This window comes from Protomyctophum parallelum, assembly GCF_964188405.1.
Source record: "Protomyctophum parallelum genome assembly, chromosome: 21".
Classification (NCBI taxonomy): Eukaryota; Metazoa; Chordata; class Actinopteri; order Myctophiformes; family Myctophidae; genus Protomyctophum; species Protomyctophum parallelum.
In genome coordinates, this window is record NC_139713.1 from 14,654,209 (window position 1) to 14,681,998 (window position 27,790).

At 44.0% G+C, this 27,790-nt stretch overlaps 1 protein-coding gene across 1 annotated transcript in view; it reads left to right on the plus strand.

Annotated features, from left to right (window-relative positions):
* Window positions 1-27,790, plus strand: part of LOC310878841 (transmembrane protein 132C-like) — a gene marked incomplete at both ends in the record, with an annotated part of 240,058 nt that overhangs the window by 94,506 nt on the left and 117,762 nt on the right. Inside the window, one exon of the mRNA XM_083793256.1 lies at window positions 18,952-19,095. Within this exon, the coding sequence (XP_083649382.1) occupies window positions 18,952-19,095 (144 nt within the window). The remainder of the gene's footprint in view (window positions 1-18,951; window positions 19,096-27,790) is intronic.

Sequence of the window (27,790 nt, forward strand, 5' to 3'; positions counted from 1 at the left end):
ATTCTGGCCGGTCGCAATTTGCCTTCCTCACTTTCGTCTTCAATGTTTGTGTTTTTTACACAAACCCTCCAAGCTGGACACAGGCGGGGCTAGCGCCCCTCAAATAGGAAAGATACGGTAGAGGGAAACGGAGGCTCTTTATCTGGGGCAGTGTGCCTGTTGCCTACTGTAGGTCCCTGGGGGGTATAGACCGTATCAGGCTGATTGTGTGTGTCACTAGGTTCTGATGAGAGTCAGCATCTCCTTTATTAAGTTGCACTCAGTAGGATCCACTCTGGGCTAAAATGACTAAGTAATGTTTTAGGGGTGTGTGTGTGTGTGTGTGTGTGTGTATATATAGTAGGCTATACTCTCCTTGATCATCTTTCTCCCCTGACAGATGAAGGCTTTAACTCTTTGCAGAAGCGAAGGCCCTCAAAGCACTTACATTCAGTCTTTGGGTTCTGATGACATGGGGTATTGATCTGTTGAGAGATGGGGCTGAGATGCAGTGATGGTCAATGGTATGATCTCTGCGGGAGAAATTGACATTCCGCAAGGGTATAACCTCTCATGCAAGGCAATAGAAGCGCTATTAGATGAAGATGACACCTCTATACAGTTCAGTATGTATAGCCAGTATTTCACAGTTCTCTTTTGGGTGTCCACACTCGTTCTAAAACACATCACCTCTGTGATATGTTACACAACACTCTTTCCATGAAGCATGGATAATAGTGCTAGACGGTAGACACAGGACATCATTTTCCAAGACCATGTTCACACTAGGATCGGATGGATTTATTAATGTGGAAGAATTGGGGATAATGTAGCATGCTGTTCTGAATCCCGCATTTAAGGTGGACATTATAGGAACGCCGTTCATTTTTTTTCGACTGAATAGTTTCTGAGGAGCGCTATAGCCCCTCCAATGCATGGCTTACCGACATTACGTCATGAGGAGCGCTATAGCCCCTCCAATGCATGGCTTACCGACATTACGTCATGAGGAGCGCTATATCCCCTCCAATGCATGGCTTACTGACATTACGTCATGAGGAGCGCTATAGCCCCTCCAATGCATGGCTTACTGACATTACGTCATGAGGAGCGCTATAGCCCCTCCAATGCATGGCTTACTGACATTACGTCATGAGGAGCGCTATAGCCCCTCCAATGCATGGCTTACTGACATTACGTCATGTGGAGCGCTATAGCCCCTCCAATGCATGGCTTACTGACATTACGTCATGAGGAGCGCTATAGCCCCTCCAATGCATGGCTTACTGACATTACGTCATGAGGAGCGCTATAGCCCCTCCAATGCATGGCTTACCGACATTACGTCATGAGGAGCGCTATAGCCCCTCCAATGCATGGCTTACCGACATTACGTCATGAGGAGCGCTATAGCCCCTCCAATGCATGGCTTACCGACATTACATCATGAGGAGCGCTATAGCCCCTCCAATGCATGGCTTACTGACATTACGTCATGAGGAGCGCTATAGCCCCTCCAATGCATGGCTTACTGACATTACGTCATGTGGAGCGCTATAGCCCCTCCAATGCATGGCTTACTGACATTACGTCATGAGGAGCGCTATAGCCCCTCCAATGCATGGCTTACTGACATTACGTCATGAGGAGCGCTATAGCCCCTCCAATGCATGGCTTACTGACATTACGTCATGAGGAGCGCTATAGCCCCTCCAATGCATGGCTTACTGACATTACGTCATGAGGAGCGCTACAGCCCCTCCAATGCATGGCTTACTGACATTACGTCATGAGGAGCGCTATAGCCCCTCCAATGCATGGCTTACCGACATTACGTCATGTGGAGCGCTATAGCCCCTCCAATGCATGGCTTACCGACATTACGTCATGAGGAGCGCTATAGCCCCTCCAATGCATGGCTTACCGACATTACGTCATGAGGAGCGCTATAGCCCCTCCAATGCATGGCTTAGCGACATTACGTCATGAGGAGCGCTATAGCCCCTCCAATGCATGGCTTACCGACATTACATCATGAGGAGCGCTATAGCCCCTCCAATGCATGGCTTACTGACATTACGTCATGAGGAGCGCTATAGCCCCTCCAATGCATGGCTTACTGACATTACGTCATGTGGAGCGCTATAGCCCCTCCAATGCATGGCTTACTGACATTACGTCATGAGGAGCGCTATAGCCCCTCCAATGCATGGCTTACCGACATTACGTCATGAGGAGCGCTATAGCCCCTCCAATGCATGGCTTACCGACATTACGTCATGTGGAGCGCTATAGCCCCTCCAATGCATGGCTTACCGACATTACGTCATGAGGAGCGCTATAGCCCCTCCAATGCATGGCTTACCGACATTACGTCATGAGGAGCGCTATAGCCCCTCCAATGCATGGCTTACCGACATTACGTCATGAGGAGCGCTATAGCCCCTCCAATGCATGGCTTACCGACATTACGTCATGTGGAGCGCTATAGCCCCTCCAATGCATGGCTTACCGACATTACGTCATGTGGAGCGCTATAGCCCCTCCAATGCATGGCTTACTGACATTACGTCATGAGGAGCGCTATAGCCCCTCCAATGCATGGCTTACCGACATTACGTCATGAGGAGCGCTATAGCCCCTCCAATGCATGGCTTACTGACATTACGTCATGTGGAGCGCTATAGCCCCTCCAATGCATGGCTTACTGACATTACGTCATGAGGAGCGCTATAGCCCCTCCAATGCATGGCTTACCGACATTACATCATGAGGAGCGCTATAGCCCCTCCAATGCATGGCTTACCGACATTACGTCATGAGGAGCGCTATAGCCCCTCCAATGCATGGCTTACCGACATTACGTCATGAGGAGCGCTATAGCCCCTCCAATGCATGGCTTACTGACATTACGTCATGAGGAGCGCTATAGCCCCTCCAATGCATGGCTTACCGACATTACGTCATGAGGAGCGCTATAGCCCCTCCAATGCATGGCTTACCGACATTACGTCATGAGGAGCGCTATAGCCCCTCCAATGCATGGCTTACTGACATTACGTCATGAGGAGCGCTATAGCCCCTCCAATGCATGGCTTACCGACATTACGTCATGAGGAGCGCTATAGCCCCTCCAATGCATGGCTTACCGACATTACGTCATGAGGAGCGCTATAGCCCCTCCAATGCATGGCTTACTGACATTACGTCATGAGGAGCGCTATAGCCCCTCCAATGCATGGCTTACTGACATTACGTCATGAGGAGCGCTACAGCCCCTCCAATGCATGGCTTACCGACATTACGTCATGAGGAGCGCTATAGCCCCTCCAATGCATGGCTTACCGACATTACGTCATGAGGAGCGCTATAGCCCCTCCAATGCATGGCTTACTGACATTACGTCATGAGGAGCGCTATAGCCCCTCCAATGCATGGCTTACCCACATTACGTCATGAGGAGCGCTATAGCCCCTCCAATGCATGGCTTACCCACATTACGTCATGAGGAGCGCTATAGCCCCTCCAATGCATGGCTTACCGACATTACGTCATGAGGAGCGCTATAGCCCCTCCAATGCATGGCTTACCGACATTACGTCATGTGGCAGCCTTAGTCTATCCGTGGACTTTTAACGTTTGTTTAGAGCACTTTTAAGACCCATTTAGACCGTACGGCGTGTGGGAACGTCGTAACTAATCCAACCGACGGGTTGCTAACTTGCTAGGACGTGTCCTAGCGCATTTTCATCGATATCAAACAAGTGAAAAATATTCTTGGCCTCTCCTTTTGCACCATATACTCCTTGCTCTTTCGCGCACGCGCGTTGCCGTTCACTTCCCTGTTTACCTTTCACAGAGAGAGGCTTGGCGCGTACTAATTATCTCTTCATTTCTGACTTCAACATGCCTCTCGTTCAAAATATGAAGCGAGCGATCATCAGCGACTTATAATCTCAGCGAGGTAAGCAAGCAAAAAAATATGTCTCCCAGGTTTTTGTCCGGCTTACAGAGTAAAAGCGGCCATATCCTTCCCGGCACCCCGAGCTTCTATTTTGAAAGAAATCCCGGCGCTGATTGTGTTAACAAAAAATAAACGTTTGCCAGTCAAGTCTATGGACTTTAATGTTTGTTTAGTGCACTAAATGATAACGTGAGATGTCATATGGTTGATATAAATACCAGTAAGACGCCCTGAGGGCGAGAAGCGACCTAGCCCTAAAGGGCGAGGTTGCTGCGCTGAAACAACAGGGCTTCTTAACCCATTCTGAACGGGAACCCATTTTGGTGTTGGCATCATGTTATGCTTTAGCTATTGAAAAATAGCAGATCTACAAGCTCATATCGCGCCACCGAGTGGCGCGATACGAGCTTGTAGGTCTGCTATTTTTGAAAAATCTAAAAAAACGACTGACATTTTTAGAATCTGATCTCAGGTCAGAATGGGTTAATCAGACCAGTGTGTGTCCAGTGGAAACCTCGTATGAATCTGATCTCAGGTCAGAATAGCGGTGGTGCCGCTGGCGTTCCATGGCCAGGTGGTGGCGCCGCTGGCGTTCCCTGGCCAGACGGCGGGGCCGCTCGTGACTCCAGTGTTGTTTTCAGCAGCAAATTTCTATTTTAGTTTAGTCATAGTCTTTGGAATTAAACTTTAGTTTCGGTCACATTTTAGTCACCTGGAATGTTTTAGTGTTAGTCTAGTACTCTAGTTGTAGTCGACTAAATGTCCTGTGATTTTAGTCGACTATAAATCTACAGTTTATTTTAGTCGACTAAAGTGTATTTTGGCGGGCATTAATGCCGTCGTAATGGCTGATTTTACACTTGCTGAAAATAGCCGATCTACAAGCTGACAACGCGTCGTGAGCTTGTCACGACAGACTGCTGGGCGTGCGCTGGCGCTTTGCCATGGGATCAACTTTGACCAAAAAACATGCACAATGGAAAAATACTACTGTCTTGAAGGTATAGAATCCTGAAGAGGTATATGCTGTCCTGCTATCCGGTTGTTCTGGTGCTGAAAGGTAGAGTTGGAGATCTATCCTTCTGGAGATCAATCATTCTGTTGAGCTGCATGGTCGAGTCATCATTGTGATGTCAGCACATCATTGAGATGTCAGAACAGGCCAGCTCCATACTGTATATAGGGCTAGAGATCATAGGGGTTTGAAGAGGTCAGATCCATATATGGAGATCTAAGGGTTTGATGAGGTCAGATCAACACAAGCATTTTAAAACTGCTTTTAATATTTAATATCGTATTGTCTATGTCCCTCAAAGTTATTTCTAATGGTTTGAGCCTCAATCACCACTCTGATATAACCAGGCCTTGTCATTTCTTTCTGGACTTTGAAAGCAGTTTTAGCTGCAGTACCACAATGTCCTGAGGTGGTGGGGGGTGCTGATATGCAGATTATTTAATATTTGAGTCATACTGATGCTAGATAAATCCAGGCTTGTTTCCATTCCATGCCAGCTTGGAAAATCAACAATGTCCACATTGTAAACAAAGTGGAAATGCAAATTTGGAACTGAAGACTGAAGAGAGAGCGAGGAATTATACAAAGTAGGGTGACATTGATGACCTCACGATGAGGACAAAATCAGTTGAGCTGTTCCTGAGAGCAATTTCCATTAAAGCATCCATATGATATGAAAGCCTGATTGTTCAAAATTGGTTATTTGTGGGGATAGAAAACACATTATGGGAGCTCCAAAAAAAAAACAAAATAAATTGAAAAAGTTGAATGTTATGTTATAGGCCCTTTAACACTTTGAGTAATACTATCTTGAGACTATAAAATATTGTGCATCTTCTGCCAGAGATCATGGTTAGTTATACATCCATATAGGAGACGTTTGGCCTAAAAAAAAAAAACTTTGGTTTCCGATTGGCTGTCATTTTTGGGCTGAGTAGGTAGGGAATTTATTTTATTTTATTTTTTATTTTATTTTTTCGTGGGAAGGATGGGTAGCAAGGAATTTATTTTATTTTATTTTACTTATTTCTTTTTTCGTGGGAAGGATGGGTAGCAAGGATTAAAAAAAAAAAAATCCTACGGCAATGATGGATAGGCTTCTACATATTTCATATTTTGGCTATGTGAAATAACTCTGGCAGTTTTAATGGTTAATACAACTTTACATTGTTTTCATTACACAGTGACATATACCTGGAGTAGAGGCAGCAGGTTTAGAAAATAGGGTTGCTGATATTTTCTGCTGCCCTGCGGTTGGCTTTTGGCTTTTTTATGGTGGCATTTTAATGTGCGGTGGCAGTGGCACCACAACACACACGCAACAGAAACACAACAATATCGGCGTGTGTTATTCAATGTGTGTTTGTGTTTCCCATTGAACCGGGTCTGCATGTCACGTTAAAACATGTTCCCCTGAATATTTCTGTCGGAGGCAGCGCGGTTTAGTTGAGAGAGTTGCGACATCTCCGTTCACTGCTTATTCGTGGGGCTGCATGCGTCATTGATCAGTCCATTGTCGTCACTCTCTGTCTTTAAACAGCTCTAGTCTAGAGGCTGCGCTCCGCTCCCCGGTCAGAGCTGAGCAACATGGCGGCGCACAGCGCGCTGTGTTGACAGTGTTGTTACAAACGATAGTGGTTCTACAACTATTCCTACGTGGATTTAATTAACGTAGGATGAGGTCGCGTGTCCCGATGGTCTCATCAAAGAGAATTTTAATGATCAAAGACCTTTTTGGTCTTGACTCGGTCGTATTCTGAGCTTTTTTTATTATTATTTTTTTTTTTTCACCAAATGCCAATAAAATAATATGGGTCGCGCATATTTAACACATTGATTGCTAACTTTTGAAATTCTACTCAGGATTGCTTCTGCTAAGCGATTAACATTGGACTTTTTAACTTTTTAGGGGCCCACAGCGAGGGGCCTCTTATAGCACATCGCACATTGCATAAATCAAAAGGAAGCCAAACTAGTCCACTTCAATTTAAAAAAAAAAATATGATTCTACCATCTTCCATTCTGGAGATATTGACCTTTTTCTAAAACCTGCTTTTCACTGCACGCTGCTCTTTTGAAAAAACAGCAGAGATATGGAAGGTTGAAGTTGACAGACATTGACAGACAGATATAAAAATGAACACAAATAATATCATATACATACTACACACTGAATGAAAGCCCTGAATGTCTACTTTTAGGAGGAAAACAAATACACATGGTCCCATGTATAGTTTGTCAGTAATTGGCTGTTGAATGCAGCTTGCGCCCACCAGAGAGGATTTCAGAAAATGCATGGACCTGAAGAACCATTATTCACAAAATAAGGCCTATAGCGACATGTACATACTATATACCGTATGAAACAGAAGACTCTCTGCTTTCATAAGAAAAATACTTCTACTGTAATAATAATACAAATCACACCCCTGTGAAGTGAGCAGTGCAATGTTGCACAACATTGCACTGCAGTGCAATGTTGCACTGCTCACTTCACAACATTGCACTGCTCACTTCACATGGGTGTGATTTTTATTATTATTACAGTATTAGTTTTTTTCTTATGAAAGCAGAGAGTCTTCTGTTTCATACGGTATATAGTATGTACATGTCGCTATATGCCTTATTTTGTGAATAATAGTTCTATAGGTCCATGCTTTCTCTAATCAGACCAGTGTGTGTCCAGTGGAAACCTCGTATGAATCTGATCTCAGGTCAGAATGGGCTAAAGTTCTCTCTGAAAAAGAGAATTTTATAAATGAAATGGATTCAATAGTCTAGTATTGACAAACAGTATATGGGATATGTGTATTTTATTTGTTTTCCTCCTAAAATTAGACATTTAGGGCTTTCATTCAGTGTGTAGTATGTATATGATAATTTATTTATGTTTATATCTGCCTGTCATGATAACGTCATGATGATGATGATTCTATGCACATATGTGATCATTGTCTCAGTAAACAAAATCAACAGATCGTTTGATAGCATAACAGTGACTTGAGAGGTTGACATGTCTGGACATGAACCACAGGAGCGACTCAACTCGCAGTGGGGGGGGGGGTTCCACGACATGTCTGGACATGAACCACAGGAGCGATAAGCGTAGCCCGGCTGGCTGTGATTTCGACAAAATGACAGACAACACGATGGCTTCCGCAGCTTAGGATTGTATTAGTTATCCATTACAAACGGGTCGATTACGTCCCAGACGCCTTATCACTGCAATTGGCTGGCGAAGGCGCTATGGCGATTATGGTGATCAACTGCCGAGAATCTTTTTTCCGAGAATGAGAGTAGCATTGCAAACTGCAAAACGATCGATCGCAACTCGCAGTGTGGGGGGGGTTCCACGGTGTGATATCTGCTAGCCTAGTATACTGCTTCTTTGTCCAAACATGGCTGACGCGACGGCGAAAAAAAGACAGTTGGTCAGATGTATACTGCTTCTCCTATGGCGGTCCTTCGAGAATACGTCATTCGTTTCGCGTATACCTGTCCGTGTGCGTGAAATGGCGATCGACCGTTGGAGATTATTCTTGGTTTATATACGGGTTTATATTTCCGAGAATGAGGCGGCAGACCGGTGAGTTGTCGTTGGAAAGAATTAGAGAGGGCTGTGTCGAGTGGATCTGTGTGAATGAGTGGGGGGGGGGGGAAGAAACTGTAATGCGATGGAGAGATGCCTCGGGAGAAACCATGTAGAAACAGGAGGGGAAGGGTAATCGAGTGTATTCACAAATTTCACACACACTAGAAAATGGGTAGCTCCATTTTAGATCCCCTGATCTGCGTTGGTCTATGCCGTGTGCAGGACGGCGATGCCGCCTCCCCAGTACGTCGTAATGGATACGGCATGCCTGGAATGTGGTTAGACCAGGCCTCTTTTCAGGAGGTGGGGGGCTTTAAACTCCCGGATCTCACAGCGGATCTTTCTGGAGATGATCAGTGTTACATTATGTGTTGTCCGGGCGTCAGAGAAGTTGATGTACAGTATACAGTAAAAACACCAATAAAACGCTTTAGAGCGTGATGCGCAGACGGCGCTCGAGATTAATAAAACGCTTTAGAGCGTTTTGCGCAATCGATGAGTTAATAGTCGGTCGGCAACCGGAAACCAAAGTTTTTTTTTTTTAGGCCTTTTATACTTTTGAAGTTTGACAGCAGTATTTCACGGTTTTAAACATGTTATACACATTTGGTGGTTTTCACATTTGGGTGATTGTAATCCGTGGGAAGTACTGTACATGTCTCTGATGTCCTGCCACAGTGGACAGACGAGACGGTTAGGAAGTGTAGCTCAGTCTCTGTACCTCGTTTTGTGTGCAGTGGATGCATAGTCTGTCTCTTGGGAGCCAGGTCTGCCTATATGGGGGAATGTCTCAATCGTAAGTCTCTCTCTCCCTCAGTCTAGACTGTGACTCCACCATGGCCACTCCTCCCACATTCATTTCCACCACTCTGCAGTTCTATTTTCACACCTGTGTCCTAGCCTGGGCACCATTTAATGTAGGGTTTATGATCCTGTCGGGAGCGGATGATATCGTTACGTCATGTTGTAGTGTTGTTTTGTAGCTACAGGCTACGAGAGCTTTTATTGAGAAAAATCGGTTTGAGGGAGAAGGAAGTTGCCGCCTGCTTGTTCCTGCCTGTCGACTACAAAACAATACTACAACATGACGTAACGATATCATCCGCTCCCCGACAGGATCATACGGACTTTTGAAACAGAGACCAGGCTTTCCTCCGAGGTGGTGGAAAGCCTGGTGAGGCGAGGTTACCTGTGTCCAACTCCCCTCATCAGCCAAACCTGTGAACTCTGCGCTAATCAACCTCCTAAGACTGGACTCTTTGCAAACACTCACTAGTCAGTTCATAGCTTGTTGTTGTTGATGCAGTTGCTCGTTCCTGGTTCCCTGTTCTTGTTTTTGACTACTTTGTCATTCCGATGAGTCCTGTTCAACTGCCCGCGTCCTGCCTGCAACTCCTGTGTAAGATTTGACTATTCTTCATGGAATACTTTAAAAGCTGCTCTGTTTCCTGTGACTCCTGTGCATTTTTGGCTTCCGTTCACTTTGCATCCATGACATGGGGCACTTGCATCATGGCAGCTGTATATGGCTCTAGCGTGCGTGCATGTCTTTGGGTAGATTTAGTTACGGTAGACAGGGGAGACACAGGGGGAAAGGGCACTGAATAGGGAGGAGAAAGAGCTATAGGAATGAAATGAAATATCGTTATTTTCCAAAGAGTGAGGCAGTATAGAGATGCTGAACACTGTGTGGCCGGAGATTGGTTTTGCCTGCTGAGCGCCCTTTATCTGATGGTGTTAATCTGTTCTCTGTGTTGTCACGCACCGGCACTTTTAACTAGCTCTCTCATATCAAACGGAAGACCTTCAGACTCATTAATTGAATTAGCTCCTTTATCTCCATATATCTGCACATCTGCTAGCCCCTAAGTACTAACTATACACCGACTGCTATTTCCCTATAACTGATTGACTCGGGTCTGGCTTGCCAGTCATTGGATACTGTATCTAATTAGATTAGATAGGGGGCAAGTAGGCTGTAGGACGGTGGTTGGATGGAGAGCAGTGGTGGAAAGTAACTAAGTACTTTTAATTAAGTCCTGTACAATTTTGAGGTATTTTTACTTTACTTTATTTGTACTTTATTGTATTTCCAATTTCCAGTACTTTTACTTCTCCTCCACTACATCTCGGAGCCAATATTTGTACTTTTACTTCACGACAATTATTTGAAAACTTTAGTTACTAGTTACTTCGGAGATTTTTGATTAGAAAACATACGTACATTAACCACTTCAACCCTAGACATTTTGGCCATTTGAAAAAGGCAGATCTACAAGCTCACAAAGTGTCGTGTTGCGAAGCAGTGTGAGCTTGTAGATCTGCTATTTTCAATAGTTTCTGTACACATTTTGAACTTGTGAAATGTGCAATATGAATACTTTTACTTTTAGTACTTTAAGTACATTTTGATGCCGATACTTGTACTTTTACTCAAGTACATTTTCAATTATGTACTTTTACTTGTAACAAAGTAGCTCTAAATTGCTTGTATTGGTACTTTTACTTAAGTAAAACAATTGAGTAGAAGAAAGAGCAGAAGGTTGCATGCATGCTCTTGTCTACGATCTGCCAGTGGTTTCCAAACATAGGTCCGCCGACCTAGCCTGGCTAATAAGCCAGACCGAATCAGCCGGCAGATTATGGTCTGGAGAGGCTCAATTGTACGCCCATTTCCTATACACCAGAGAACTGGTGTGGCCAATCGGGACACGGTATATGCAATATGGGCTTTGGGCTTTGGTACAGTGACGTTCAATGCTTGAGAACTTTGACTGACAGTATAGCTCTGACCAATATTGCGGCCACCGCCGGACCCACTGTTTGGGAAAGAGTGCTGTACACTGTTCTAAAATGGGCCCTTAAGGATCTGTTTGGTTCAATCTATACTCTCTCTGTGTTAAAAATCACACTTGTGTGAAGTGAGGGGCGCTCACTGTGGCTAGCTGCCACATGGCTATAGTAAAAAAGAAAATCACCCCTGTGTGAAGTGAGGGGCGCTAATATATTAAAGTCTAACATTAAATGCCATTAAACAATAAAGAGACACTATGACGTACTGTAATGATGCACATTATGACATAAATTGTCCCTTCATTGTCAATGGCGTTTACAAAACAAACATTGAACTAAATGGGGGCACGGTGGCACAGTTGGTAGTGCTGTTGCCTCACAGCTAGAAGGTCCTGGGTTCGATTCCCGCTCGGGGCGCTGTGGGTGCTGGCGGCGTGTTTCCTCCTCCGCGTCATCAGTGCCCATACCCGAAGGTTGGCGAAAGGTGCCCATACCCGGGGTTGGCGAAAGGGCCTTTCTGTGTGGAGTTTGCATGTTCTCCCCGTGTCCCCTAGGGTAGGTACCCTCACAAAAACATGCAGTAATCCTGGTCTCTAAACTGCCTCCCCCTGGCCAGCCGGGGCGCCTGATGGAGGGGAAAGGAACTGGTTGGAATAACGTGTTCCTTCCACGCGCTACGTCCAACCAGGGAAACTCCCCCCTGTCAGGTGTAAAGGAGTAAATTGGACACTCAAGCATGAAGGAAGCACGAGTTAAGTCCGTTGCTCTCCCCAGGTTGGCGGAGGTTGTGTAGAGCCCAGGATCACATTAGATGATTGACACAGGGGTGAAAAATGGGTTACAAAATCGTGGGATAAAAAATATATTAGAAAATAAAAAACATTGAACTAAAGACAAACATTAAACCTGCATATACAGTAGGAGGTTTGGTCAAAAAGGATTTCAATCTGGGGGTAGTACAGTTAGGTGGTTGAAATAATGTAATAAAGGTTGCCAGGTAGAGTAAAAATGTTGCTGCTTTGATGTGAATAGTAGGCTACTTGAGTCGGGAACGCTTTTTTTTTTTTTTTTGCAGGGTAGTAATTCAAGATTGCAGAAATTGTTTCAAAATTATGTGGATCAGAAAGTTTGCCATTTAGAGCATGACCGTGCATGTATGCATGCGTGCGTGCGTGCGCAAGGTGTGCTGACAGTCCCTGGGCAGTGTGACAGTCACAGCACATCTCTCTCAGATAGAGAGAGTTTAGGCCTGGGGAGCGCATCTCTCTGACAACCCCGTCACATCTGTAAATACTCATCCCACTGATGCACAGGTTTCCATGGAATTAATGAGGCCGCTTCATGTGCTGATGCATGGGAAAGTGGGGCTTCTTTAAATTGCTTTTCTTTATTATTGCACCCCACCCCCTCCCCCTGAAATCACATGACAAACCAATCCAATTTAAAACCTGACATTCCTTAATTTAGCTCCTGGTTTTTCGTCTGCCGAACGTGTGGGACGTTTGTATGTCACATTCTGATTGACGGGCATTAGAAAGAAAGAAAGAAAGAGAAAGAAAAGGAAGGATAAAGAGAAGAGAAATAAAGCAGTATAAAGGGAAGGAAGGAAAGGGAAAGAAAGAAAAAATACATTGAAGACAGAGGGGATTAAGACAGTGTTTGTGCTTGCATGTACTTTATGTGAAAACAAATGGAGAAGTTGGGATAGGGGGGACAGACAGCCCGTCATCGAATACCAAACGACTCTCCCCTTTACAGACTCGCCCCCCGTGAAAATTGTTAATGTAGTTAACAGTTAATTTAGTATTTCCCTCCCTCTCTGAAATCTGAAAATATCTTGTATACAGATTCATTTGATTGCATAGTAGCCGATCTCTATACAAAATTAAGAAAGAATAACATGACACAGACGGTGACTGCTTAATTATGTTAATTTAGGACCTTCTAGCAGTTAATTTCGGGTTTTTTCTTCCATGTATAGCCCATGTTTTGTAATGGCATCATCATGCTATTATGCCTGTGGATATATACACACAGAGTGTACTTAACAATGTTAAATTATATGATATGATAATATGATAATACCTTTTTAAGTGGTGCAACCACTTCTACATCCAGCATGCAATGTCCATGTACCTGTGTACCTGTGTGAGCACGAGTGGTGTGCGCATGCGTGAAATTGGAACGAGAGAAGTATGTGACATGGCTGCCACCTGCTGGACGCAAACGATACAGAGAAGAAATTGGAACGATACAGAGAAGAAATTGGAATGATACAAATTGGAACGATACAGAGAACCAATAGACGGGAGTTGCACCACTTGGTTCACACTGGTGTGATTTTTATATAATCACCAACATGAATGATGTTTATTTACAGCTAGGTAGAGTAGTGGGGCGAGATGGTAAAGGGGGGCGACCGTATACCTGTTGCCTCGTCATCATCCGTTTGTTCCAACCTCCCTGTGTTGCCTTCCAGGCTGGTGTTTGTGCAGGCTTTATTTTCTGTAGTATTAATATGTGCCTATTAAGCGACCCTAGGTTAAAGTGACCCAAAGCCTGCTTGATTGTACCTGATTGATTGTCATCTGTGTAAGCTGCATTGAGGGGTAATCAGTACAATGACACTCCATGTGTGTGAGGGAGAGCAGGCAGAACAATGTTTTGCTGTGAAGAGATAGGTTATATAGCTGTGCTGTTTGACATTGATGCCACCAGTCCAGAACTCCGAGGTGCAGGTATATATAATGACTAGTACCATGGTGACTATACGGTGTGAAGACAGAAGTAGGGGAAGTCGGCCATCAATCAGTGGACTCTGCTAAAGCCATTTTGTCTGCCTCGCGGTCACAGCGGCAGCCTTTTATCTATTTCTATATGGGCTCGTTTAGCCCATTCTGGGCCAGGAACCCATTTTGGTGTTATAGCATTACGTTATATGCTTTAGCTATTTCAAAAAAATAGCAGATCTACAAGCTCACAGCGCTACGAGCTTGTAGGTCTGCTATTTTTTTTTTTAATCGAAGAGCGACTGACGTAGAAGACATTTTTTTAGAATCTGATCTCGGGTCAGAATGGAAAACTGTCAGGATGTATAGAAGACATTTTTTCGAATCTGATCTCGGGTCAGAATGGAAAACTGTCAGGATGTATAGAAGACATTTTTTAGAATCTGATCTCGGGTCAGAATGGAAAACTGTCAGGATGTATAGAAGACATTTTTTAGAATCTGATCTCGGGTCAGAATGGAAAACTGTCAGGATGTATAGAAGACATTTTTTAGAATCTGATCTCAGGTCAGAATGGGTTAGAACAGCACGGAGCTGCACGCAGCCGCTTATTATTATCACCGCCTCAGAGACCTGGATATATAAGATCAAAGCAGACAGACGGACTGAGCCGTGGAGATGTGAGGACTGTGCATTATGCTGCAGCTGTTCTTTTGGACTGAGGGGGCGGGCTTGGTTTGTATAGTATTCATTACCCACTTGTTAACCTTGGCGTTTTCTTTGACCGACTATTAGAAGTCATCTGCATAGTTATAGACTAGAGTACAATGGAGTACAATTTTACTGTGTGTGTGCGTGTGTGCGTGTGTGCGTGTGTGTGTGTGTGTGTGTGCGTGTGTGTGAGAATCAGTCGTGAGGGGCCTGCAGATTGCAGGCATGCCCGAGCTAAGGCATCGGCAAAATTCTGTTCAGTGTCTGACTCTGCAATGATTGGCAGTCGCCATTATATGGAGAAGGCGATGCTTCCTGTATACCCGTGATCTGTATCCTGAAGCACTTGTAGAGTTTTTTTCAAGTTTTTTTCAAGTTTTTCACTATTGTTTGTGTTCAAGAAATGTCTTGTAAAATGTGAATGCAAATAAAGATGTTAAGTGTCTGTGTGTGTGTGTGTGTGTGTAAATTTTTATATCTTTGTGTTTACACAATATCTGTGTGTAAACACTGCGTACACCATCTTAGATTTATTTTATTATTTTTTTGTATTCTAGGAGCTAATACTTGTTTAAACCCTTTTCTCACAGATTTCGTTATTAAGCCAATAAATGTTTTCCCCCCACACGTAGATTTTTCTTGAGTTTCTTGAGTTTTGAAAACCTGTCCTCAGCTCCCTGCCGTTAATCCCGTTAGATCATGGACCAATCACAGTAAAGTACACGGCTGCAGTTGATGGGTTTTTATCTAGACCAATCACAGCTCGGCAACATTACAATTACAGCTCCCATAAAGAATCGTATTAGCGACATCACGGTGCACCGATATCACTGTTGGCGCAATGCAAATTAACCCATTCTGACCTGAGATCAGATTCTAAAAATGTCTTCTACATCCTGACAGTTTTCCATTCTGACCTGAGATCAGATTCAAAAAATTTATTCTACGTCAGTCGCTCTTCGATTAAAAAAAAATAGCAGACCTACAAGCTCGTAGCGCGCCACTCGGTGGCGCGCTATGAGCTTGTAGATCTGCTATTTTTCAATAGCTAAAGCATGACGTAATGCCAACACCAAAACGGGTGCCCGCACAAAATGGGTTAAAAGTCGAAGAAAAGCGAAATGCTTAACAACTCATTAATAACTAATTAAATAATAGTTTATGAATGATCTACAGTATTAACTAGTTATAACGGAGAGTTATTCTAAAGTGTTACCCAATCCCAAGTGAATATTCACCCATTGTTTCACTGAGCACGATATATCAATTGTTTGTTTTTTTACCTAATAAAAACAATTCTTGTATTGTTGTCTTTAAACATCCCATGTGATGTGGGAAGAGATTAGCGTGAGTGATTGGCAATACGCTTGACGAGAGGAGAACGAAGCCAGGGTTTCTGCCGGGCATCTGTCCCATGCCCGACCCGCATGCTTAACCCATTTTGGGCGGAGAACCACCTTTTGGTGTTTTAAGCATTATGTTTTGCTTTAGCTACGAGCTTGTAGGTCTGCTATTTTGGAAAAATCCTGAAAATGTGGCGCAAACCTTTGAATAATTCCTTCAGAGCGAACATTTTTAACTAAAATATTTGCTTCTGGAAGGTCCCTGGGACAACATATTTTCAGATGGGGGGGGGGGGGGTCTGCGGCCAATTACATTTTTGGGGGTCCTGACACAGAAACATGTTTTTTTTCAGAAAACTGTCAGGATTTAGAAGGCATTTTGTAGAATCGTCCTCGGGTCTAAATGGGTTAACCATGTCTAACACTTAAGTTCTCAAGATCGTGTTGGGAGGAGGAGGAGTGGCGCGCTACGAGCTTGTAGATCTGCTATTTTTAAATGGCTAAAGCACGACATGATGCGAACACCAAAATGGGTTAAAGAACAACAGATGTGGAAGAAAAAACAACCAAAACGTGTCCTGACTGAATGTGCCGCCACCTGTTGTTTCCCCCGCTCCGCTGAGGATTCTAGAGAACATTGTTCATCAGCCACCAGGAAATTAACCCGTTCTGACCCGAGATCAGATTCTAACGCACAGAAGAACGGTTGTTCTTTAACGCATTTTGACCCGAGATCAGATTCTAAAAAAAATTCTTCTAAATCCTAACAGTTAAAAAACAAAATAGCCGACCTACAAGCTCGTAGCGCGCCACTCGGTGGCGCGTTACGAGCTTGTAGATCTGCTATTTTTCAATAGCTAAAGCATATAACGTGATGCTAACACCAAAACGGGTTCGCGCCTAAAATGGGTTAACTATCCCTGTACTTACAAGGTGTAGAACAACAAGACTCGAGGCTCGCTCGAATGTTTGGATGTGTACATTTAGACAGTGTTTCTCAGAGGATAATTCACTCTTTAAGATCATTTCCGTTCAGCCATCTGTTTTCTTGATGCTCAGCCTTGTAGAGTAACGCCGCTGAATGATGAAATAATGTTTACTCGTACCAGACGGGCCTAGTTAGAAGCCTAGCGTTGCTCGGAGATTTAGTCGCTCAAATGAAACAAATTGGGACACAAAAGCATCGTGACTTGTGCAATTATTTTTTTTATAGATATCAAATTCTGATTCAGCTTTATATTGTCGCATCACAGGTTTACAGGTGTGTAAACAAAATAAAAAGTGTGGGACATTCTTTTCTGCGAGCATAATTTGCAGTTTCAAGAATATGGTTTAGGGCTATATTATAATTTAACACGAGCAATGCTGCGAGCAATGTCAAATGATATGTATAAGGTCCATGGTTAACCCATTTTGGGGGCGGGAACCCCTTTTGGTGTTAGCATTATGTTATGCTTTAGCTATTGAAAAATAGCAGATCTACAAGCTCATAGCGTGATAGCGCGCCACCGAGTGGCGCGCTACGAGCTTGTAGGTCTGCCATTTTTGAAAAATCGAAGAACGACTGACATGGAAACATAGCTTTTTCAGAAAACTGTCAGGAGGTAGAAGACATTTTTTAGAATCTAATCTCGGGTCATGCATTCCTGTTGCATTCAGATTTACGGGTCTTATACCCAGAATGTCATGGTTCCTGATAATTGTGTCTGACCATATTATACTGTATATACGGTAAGAAAGGCTATAGATGGCTCACCCGTGTTGCTGGCCAATGGAGAGCTATACGTGGCTACTGTACGTGGCGGCCATCTAGCGTATAACATTGTGTCTATGGGGCATACTGTACCTTTTTTAAATAACCATAACTCGCTCAATTTTCAACCGATTTCCAAAGGGTTTGGTTTGTTATAAACAGCAGACGTCCACATACTTAGGCATATATATGCTTTTATATGACGTTCATATAAAAAATAACAGTATAAGCAGATAAGCGTCCTGGATCATAGCCACGTTGATAATGTTTGTAATTAAACCAACCCGTTTGTAAATCCGTCAAGATTTGAGGGAGTTCTGACTGTTTTTTTTGTTTGAGCTGCCATTGAACATATACTGTATAGCTCCTCAGCAAGATGGCCGCCGGGTAAACTACGTCACAGACTCTGCCTTGAGCCATCTAGCCTAGCCGGGGTGCATACTTAGTTTAGACTAGTCATTGGTTAGCCATGGGTTAAGGTTAGGTTTAGCGTTGTGCTGCCCCCTGGGAGGTTAGGGTTAAGGTGAGGGTTTGACATATAGGTTGTAGTTGTAGGACTAATGACTGGTCTAACCAATGACTAGTCTAAACCAAAAACTGTCCGTCTGACTGTCATTCTTACAGCCTATTTCTTTTGTGACTGACTGACAGTTGTAGTATTATTCTACTGTAATTTAAAGGTATATTCAGTGATTTCACTTAATTCAAATATCACATATTTTTTTGTTTGTTGTGATAATCCTCCCTACCATAGAGTGTGCTGACCATGTAAGGAGTTCCTCCCTGTCCCCTGGGGTCGAAAAAACGTATGTGACCAAGCTTTCATCCAATAAGGATAGAGAGGGGCCTTTCCGCCAATCACGATCGAGTGGGGGCGGGCCTTGGTGTGTGTGCTGTTGGGCTGTCACATGGCCCCCACTGCAGTGCGTGCATGTGCACATCTTGTTACCGGGGCGGACCGGGTTTTTTCTCTCCAAATTACACAAATCACTGAATGCTCCTTTAATATATTTCTCGTGACCTGTGTGTGTGTGTGTGTGTGTGTGTGTGTGTGTGTGTGTGTGTGTTATAGGGTGAAGCTGAAGGACGGTGTGACGTTTCTCGGGGCCAGGGCCAGCAACCCGGTCGCCTGGACAGTGAGTCAAGATGTCAGGAGTGAAGGCCACCGGGTCGTCACCCTGCACTGCCGCAGGAAGGACGGCAACTTTGCTCAGAGGTAGGTCATCTCTAACCACTCCATTCCCTCCCAATTTGCCTCCCTGCTTGGCACTCAGCATCAAAGGGTTGGATTGGGGGGTCAAATCAACTAATGATTACCGAGTGCGGCTCACGCTGCGACTCACCGCGCCAAAGAGATGGGTCAAATGCGGAGAACAGATTTCACTGCGGTAACGTGTACGACTAATCGTACGACTTTGACTTTGACTCTGACTTTGTGCTTGTCGTACAGTAGGGAGATTTTTTGATTGATTGATTGAATACTTTATTGGCAGAAATGTAATCGGTACAGGGGGTACAGTCAAACACACGTCCAAAGGGATCACTGAAAATAAAGTCCTTGCGGTCCTGTTTCCATTCAGATCCTGGGTTTTCAATTCATAATCACGACATGAAAAATAACAAATCATCATTCAAATCATCATGAAGGTGACAAACATATATGTACAGGTTGGGGAACAAAGAAGGGGGTTATAAGGAGGTGGGGGTAGGCACTAGTCACCTTTAGGAATGCTGAAAGGTAGATTTTCAGGCCTGTTTTAAAGGACGCCTGGGATTTGCATTTTTTGAGGGAGGGAGTCGGGGCATTCCACACTTGGGTGGCAGTTCTGTAGAAGGAGACTTTAGTATAGTAGGCAAGGCAAGTACTATTATGAACATGTGAGTTGTCTTGTTTGTTTGGTGATTTCAACATTTGCCTTGCATATCAGCGTTTTGCATATAAGCTTTAGGTTGGCCAGCTCTGATTGTCCAATTTGTTCTGGGGGGGAAACGCTCTATAGCGGACTTAACGGAGCCACTTTTCCATGTGGCATCGTCTGAAACAGTCTGTGATTGGAGTGACTCATATGGTCTTTAATGATCCGGTGAGCTTTGCTGACATGGCGGTCATCACAACGTCTTGGACGGAGGGAGGATCACGTCCAGTGACAGGCATATACTTTCACCATAATATTGTCACGGACGTCAAGTCTATGATATTATTTCAATATTACATTGTGACGCAAACACCGCCGTTCGATAGCAACCGTCGTGTAGCTTTGCACTTAGAAGTCCCCCGACGATCGGTGGGCGGAGATCGCTGATCATCTGGCAGAGGAGAGTGGGAGAAAGCTTTGAATATGACTGGCTGAGTCACAATGGTCTTTGTGTGTGTGTGTGTGTGTGTGTGTGTGTGTGTGTGTGTGTGTGCGCGCCTGCATGAAAGAATGAAGGGGTGTGCGCACGTGCAATTCCATGTGTTCAAATGTGTGCCACCCAGCCGAGCTTTTTAATATTTTAGGTGGAGATACTGTAGACTACAGTAGCGTGATGTGGGGCACAGGAAGTGTGACATGCCCTGACTGGGGGTTGTTATTTCCACCCCGTGTGTCAAGGTGATGGACGACAAGTCATCCGTCATTTGAATGTGTCTCTTTCACGGCCCCGGCCTGTGAGCTCGGGACAATGAATTATAAAGCGCTTTCTGAGCCACGGTCATAAATATTTGAAACTAGTACTGTTCCTTAGATATCATCAGGGTGCCATTTTTATTTTGGGCCACCTTAGCTTACTTTGCCCCAATATAGGCGAGCAGCAATCGTAGTGTCAAATCCAGTGTTCATTTTTACTCTTGAGACACTCTTCATTGCTGTCAGGTGGAGACCTCATTATGTCCGAAACGGTTGCTTATTGTAAGACTTATTTTGCCGGGGAAATTTCCAGAATAAAAGCCCTAGAGTAGACGTAGATTCAGACGGAATAGACTTGTTTTGTCGTGCCGTTAAACAACGAAAGTGATCGGCTGCGCGAAACATGACGCTATACGTTACATTTGTATACTCTGATTTACAAATGTATAAATTAACACAGCTTTTACTGTGCACATTCTCTATATCCTTGGGATTCACTTAACTCAATGATTAAAGAAAATCATAGTGTCAACGGAGCGATCCAAGCAAATCCTCACTGTAACATAGCCTACATTATTATATATACACAACGGGTCATTTCGAGGAAGCAATCTGATTGAAGTAGGTTGAAGTATAGCCGTGCTTCAAACGAGCGTGATGGAACGCCTAATCAAAACGCAAAACTCAGTTGCAGCTATATTCTCCCAGAGCGCAGCCGACTGGGTTGCTATGCTAGCGAGTTTCTTGGAACACTTTTGGTCTATAGTGGCTACATCTGTCAATAAAAAAAGATATGATTTTTAGCGAATATCTTAGTTATAATGAAATTGAGTTGACGTGTTTTTCTAAAGGGTAACTTTTGCAGTGTTGTATAATCGCAATATTACCCTGGAGGTTTGTGCTTTACCAGCCATAATGCACATCAATGCGCGGCTCGTTCCTGCAGCAACGCAGGCGTGCATTAAGGACGGTAAAGCACACCCTCTCGTGTAATATTGCTTAATCGTCACTTGTCTGGGATAAACCTATATTCAATATCAAAATGAATGGCCTACTAGCAAAAATGGTCAATCTACAATCAGATAATGCATTACGATGCAACTCCTTCTGAAAACATTTTAACCCATTTTGGACGGGAACCCCTTTTGGTGTTTCAACTAAGCCTTATTTAGCTATTGAAAAATAGCAGATCTACAAGCTTGTAGGTCTGCTATTGAAAATGCGGCACACATCTTTTAATATATATTCTTTCAGAGCAAACTTTTTTTTTTTCTATTTCGACGTCAGGCCTAAATGGGTGAACCTGTGAGTGGTCAGTCTCTCCGTGGCTTTCGTACATATTTATTTTATTTAACCAATAAATTACGAACAAAAGTGTGTGACTCTACACACCTACATGTGGCTCTTTCTTCTAATTGTAATGTAAAGTGACGGTCTGGAGAGCCACAATATGTACCACACGCCATCTATCCAGACCAACCCAAAGGTCTCTGTTTTAAATACAATTTAAGTCAAACTGCTGGTGCAGTAATGGCCTAAATTAATTAAATCCATGGATTTTTCATCTCCCCATTCCCTGCCAGCATATTCCGCCTGACACTTGGCATAGTTTGCTTCTCCTTATAGCATTCACAGAGGGCATATTTTATTAATCTGTTAGCCGGTGGGTAATATTTTGCAATCTAGTGTGAAATTATCCTCATAAGGCATAATTTAATGGGGGGGGGGGGGGGGGTAATTAAAATTGATGTGTAAAATCCTACATAAATAAAATAAAGTTCAACCTCTAAATCAGTACAAATTAGACGAGAATCCGTTAGTGTTTCCTTTGTTGGCTACAAATGTTGGTACTCGACCCCCGTTCTTGGGGGCGTCAGAGTAAGTGTGTGTGTGTGTGTGTGTGTGTGTGTGTGTGTGTGTGCCCGTCCGTCCGTTACCAGATAATCTCCAGCACCGTTAACCTGGTCGATGCCACATTTTCCACACACTCCCTGGATGCCAACAATGAACCTTTTCCCCAAATTTTCCAGAACGGCCTGTTATAGCGCCACCAGGAGGCCGACTTTTGAAAAACACATTATTTTTTTTATATTACTCCTTCAGATTCTGTCCAAAAATCCTGCAAATCGTTACACACTATCTCTATAGTCATGTGTTCCAAGACGGATCTGTCCGACATTTCCGTTAGTAGGTACCCTCACAAATAGCATGCAGTAATCCTGGTTTCCTTAACTGCCTCGCCAGCCGGGGCGCCTGATGGAAGGGGAACGGAACTGGTCGGAATAACGTGTTCCTTCCAGGAGCTACGTCCAGCCGTGGGAAAGTCTGTCTGTCTGTCTGTGTCTGTCTGTCTGTCTGTCTGTCTGTCTGTCTGTCCGTTCGTTATATGGACATGCCTGACATCTGCCTGGATTATGCCCAAATATGGTAATTTCCTGACTTCAATTTCATATATTGTACAAATATTTTCCTTTCCCTCACATGCAGAATCACGCCTTCCTCTGGGCAAAGTCCAAGACATAATAATCACATGCTCATCAGTATGTATAGTTGTCTTATTCATTCAAACCGCCAATTAAAAAAGCATGACAGAGCCCCCAGGGGTCCTCGAAGGGAGCCTAACGGGTCCGTTTGGCTCCATCTGTACACTCTCAGAGTTGGCTTTACCATTTAACCCATTCTGAACGGGAACCCATTTTGGTGTTGGCATCATGTTACGCTTTAGCTATTGAAAAATAGCAGATCTACAAGCTCATAGCGCGCCACCGAGTGGCGCGCTACGAGCTTGTAGGTCTGCTATTTTTTTTAAATCAAAGAACGACTGACATTTTTAGAATCTGATCTCAGGTCAGAATGGGTTAATCAGACCAGTGTGTGTCCAGTTGAAACCTCGTATGAATCTGATCTCAGGTCTAATGTCAAACCGGGGGTCTATAAGGTCCTTGAAATTAAACGGGTCGAGAATCACTGCTAGAGCCGGCGTATCTTTTCAAATGGGGGTCCACGGGCTAATTAGTGTCTTATTTGGGGGTCCTTGACATGAAAAGGTTTGGGAATCACTGTGCTAGAGTCAGACCACTAGAGCAGTTTGTGCATGCATGATCGTGCATATATTAGAATGGGATAAATTGTGTGCATGTGTGCAAATCGTCTCCTCATCCTACTATAGGGTGTACGTCACCAAGAGGGGGGCGGCGTCTGAAAAGCTAGCGGTGCCATTCTTGTGGGCTTTACACTCTAGCCCACATCACTCAGAATAGAGTGACAGTGGTATGTTTTTGTAAATATTGAGCTCGTTCTTGGCGACAACATTGAGCTCGTTCTTGAACCAATACCAGGATGGATAGAAAGAACGTCGGGGCCCAAGTACCTTACAAGGAAAATGTCGTGAACAAACACGGCTGTTCTTAGATACTTTGTTGAACGTTATGTCTCTGCGCCTGTGCGCCGTACAGCCGAGATCCAAGCCATTCTACGTCTTTTTGTAAACTCGTCAATCTGGGTTCCTTGATGCTGTCTCCATGCTGGAAAGCTGAAAATCTAATTCCGTTTTCTGGCTCATTCCCTCGACGTGACCTTGCTGTGGCACTTATTGTGAGTTTAAAAAAAGAACGTATACAGTACAAGCACACCGGATAGTCGCTCAATGTAAACAAACCAGCCAAGCCAACAAGTATGGCGGCCGCTACCATGTGACACATATGTTGACGCCCCCTCCAGGAGATTTTGGTACGCTCTATAAATAAATGCGCCAAGTCTCTGTCTGCGTGTGTGTGTGAGAACCGTTTGCCCCACCGACTTCACATTCGACAAACGCGTTCCACCCCCCCCCACCCCCCCCCACAGGGAGTGCAGTGCCCGGACTCGAGTCAGTTGGACGCACGGTTCTCCGGAACCACCACAAAAGGCTCTGGTCAGGCTCTGCCAATGAGCCTAAATCCCTTAACCTGTCCAATTCCCAGCCTCTGCCTCAGCCAATGGATTGCCTTGGCAACCTCACACCTGACAATTGATTAGCCTACTTAACCAGTACACTTTTCACAGTCGGACAGTTTGCCCTCTTCAGACACAGGCAGATAGAGTGTCTCCATGTGGGACACAGACAGACAGTTAAGACGGGTGCTATGACAAGTTGACATCGGGTATTATTAGGTTCTCAAGTTGCATCGTTCTCAAGTAGGCCGGTAGCCGACGGGCACGTATAGGTCTAGCCTCTGTTAATAATGACTATACTTTCCAAGCGTCTATACTGCGGACTGCATTCCCAGATGTCCTGGTTTTCAATGGCTGTCAAAGTTTCTGTTGTGCTGAAAGACAAGTGATCCAAACAATATCGTCTGAATTATAGTCATGACCTGACTTCATAGTTGATATACATTAAATTCATATATAATGTATAATTTCCTTTCGCTCTTATGCCACCTGTAAAATATGTCCTGTTTCTGTAGCCGCTCATCAGGTGCAAGGACAAAAACGCCAGGGCCCCATTACGATGATCTTAACCCATTCTGAACGGGCACCCATTTTGGTGTTAGCATCATGTTATGCTTTAGCTATTGAAAAATAGCAGATCTACAAGCTCATATCGCGCCACCGAGTGGCGCGATACGAGCTTGTAGGTCTGCTATTTTTGAATAATCGAAGAACGACTGACATTTTTAGAATCTGATCTCAGGTCAGAATGGGTTCATCAGACCAGTGTGTGTCCAGTGGAAACCTCATATGAATCTGATCTCGGGTCAGAATGGGTTAAGGGCACACAATCTTAAGTCTTTAGACACACTCTTCTAAGACATGGAAGGCAATTGAGTTAGGAGTGTGTCCAGTGACGGATTAACCCCTCTCAAGGCCCTGGCGCTTCACCAAATCAAAAGGCCCCTACTGATTCAGCCAATTAATTCATTCATTCATTAATTAATTAATTAAACATGCCTGCGCTGCCCGCTGACACACAAGACACAGTAGGAACTGCCGCACTGGGCACAGCCTTTCCAACTTCAGTCTCTACTAAAATTTCCCCGAAAAATAATTAGCCTATATCTACAAGCTCCATTAGCAGGCAGCAGCATGTTTTGTCTAAATTGTCTTTGTGGCCAACAAATGTAGCTACATTTGCAAACAGTGCTGTTGACCATATGTTGTTACATGGTCCATATAACATGTGTGCACCAACAGACAATGCCAATATGCTATATTAATATTAGAACGTTTTAAAGACAGATTAATTATTGACGACAATGCAACCTGTGGGTCCAACGTCACTGAAAACTGAAAACTTTCATAATGGCAATTAAATTAATTTACTCACGAGTGCTGAAATCGTGAAATGGAGGATGTAAGAACACACTTTTGTTGTATTAGAGCAGGGTAAATATGAAGTTTTGCGCCAAGGTCTTGTTTATATTCCTCTTTACATAGGCTGTATGTTATTGTCGCAACTTGGTCCGTCTGAGTGAGGGGGCCTTCCTGAGCAAGGGGGCTTCTGACGGCGTCGCTTACTCGCTTCCCCTCTGTCAGAGGTGGAAGTGACGCGCAGCCGTGGGGAACCCCCCCAAACCGACTGCCCCCCCTCCAGAAAACTGCTACAGAAACTCTCAGACGAAGACCAAAAACATTAGCTATGTTGCGTTATATTTTTCGAAAGAAGCAACAGCTGTACCTATAGTCTCGTACCAGGCCCTGCAAGCTTCGGGCCCTGGCGCTTAAGTTCCACCTAGTTCCATTGTTAATCCGGCTCTGAGTGTGTCTACTTCTGAATTTCACTAGTTTGTATAGTCTGGCACAAGGCTTGGCATGTCGCAAAAGAGGTTGTATTAGTCTGAATTAGTCATGGCCGTGTTTTCTATGTCAGTCGCTCTTCGATTTTTCAAAAATAGCAGACCTTCAAGCTCATAGCGCGCCACTCGGTAGCGCGCTATGAGCTTGTAGATCTGCTATTTTTCAATAGCTAAAGCATAGCATGATGCTAACATCAAAATGTGTTCCCAGAAGATGTGCTTGTGCTAGGTACGTTGCCATTTAAATAAATAAGTAAATAAAACGTGCATTGTCTGCTGAAGAAAAGTGATAAAGTGTGACCATCTTAATAAAATGCTTTCAGGGGCATTTTGGGGCATATACATAATATGCATGCACCTTCCTCCAGCAATGTCTACTCTTCATTTATGTCCGAGACACGCGTGTGTGTGATATCTTGACACATGAACTTAATAATCACATGCCCATTCTCAGTTGACTTATTCAACCAATGAAAGCGCGACGACAGAGAACCTAGACCAACCGCTGTCTAGCATCTCTGTCATGCTTTAATTGGTTGAATAAGATAGCTGAGGAGAATGAACATGAGGATAATATATGCACCATATATATATATGTATATATATATATATATATATATATATCATCCACCTACTGCTCTTAGTTAGGATGGGTTAACCCATTCAGGCCTGACGTCGAAATAAAAAAAGAAAATCTCAATCATTTTTTCTGAAAGATTTGAGGCACACTTTAACCATTTTTCTAAAATAGCAGACCTACAAGTCCATAGCGCGGCACTCGGTGCCTGAGCTTGTAGATCTTGTAGATGTGCTATTTTTCAATAGATAAATTATAACATAATGTATGTAACCACCAAAAGCAGTTCCCGCCCAGCCCAGGATGGGTTAAATGCAGCTAGGACAAACAACAAATTCCAGATGTGCGCAAATGTAATCGTCCCCTCATCTCCGTTAATGACAACGACCCTCTCCGAGGTTCTCTGCCTGTACTGCCTTCCAGATGTCCTCTAGTGGATTTTTATAATGGCTTGTCAATGTTTCTATCGCGCTGAAAGTGATCCAAATGATATCGTCCGCGATGTAGTTGTGGTGTGCACGCTGCCATCCATTTGGAGTTGGAACAATTGTTTTAGACGACATAATTTATTGATGGTGATCGTTATCGTGCTTGGCGTGAGTGGCCCTTTTGGTCTGGAGCTAATTGGGCTGGAGCTAACCGCTGGACCGTTCGCTCGCTCGCTCACTCGCTCGGTGCCAATATTCTTGTGTGCACGTGTGCTGTGTGCCAACATGCCTCCGTTCGTTTTTTCTTTGTCAAATTTGTTTTACCCATCCATCCGTCTTCAACCACTTATCTGGAAAGTCGGCTTGTCGGGTTCGCAAATTTGCTTTATATTTTTGACATCTAACTTTGATTTAATAATGGAAGTCAATGGCTGAAACGTGCCCAAATTTGGAGTCATAATTATCCATCCATCTGCAACCGCTTATCCGTAGTCGGGTCGCGGGGGCAACAGCTCCACCA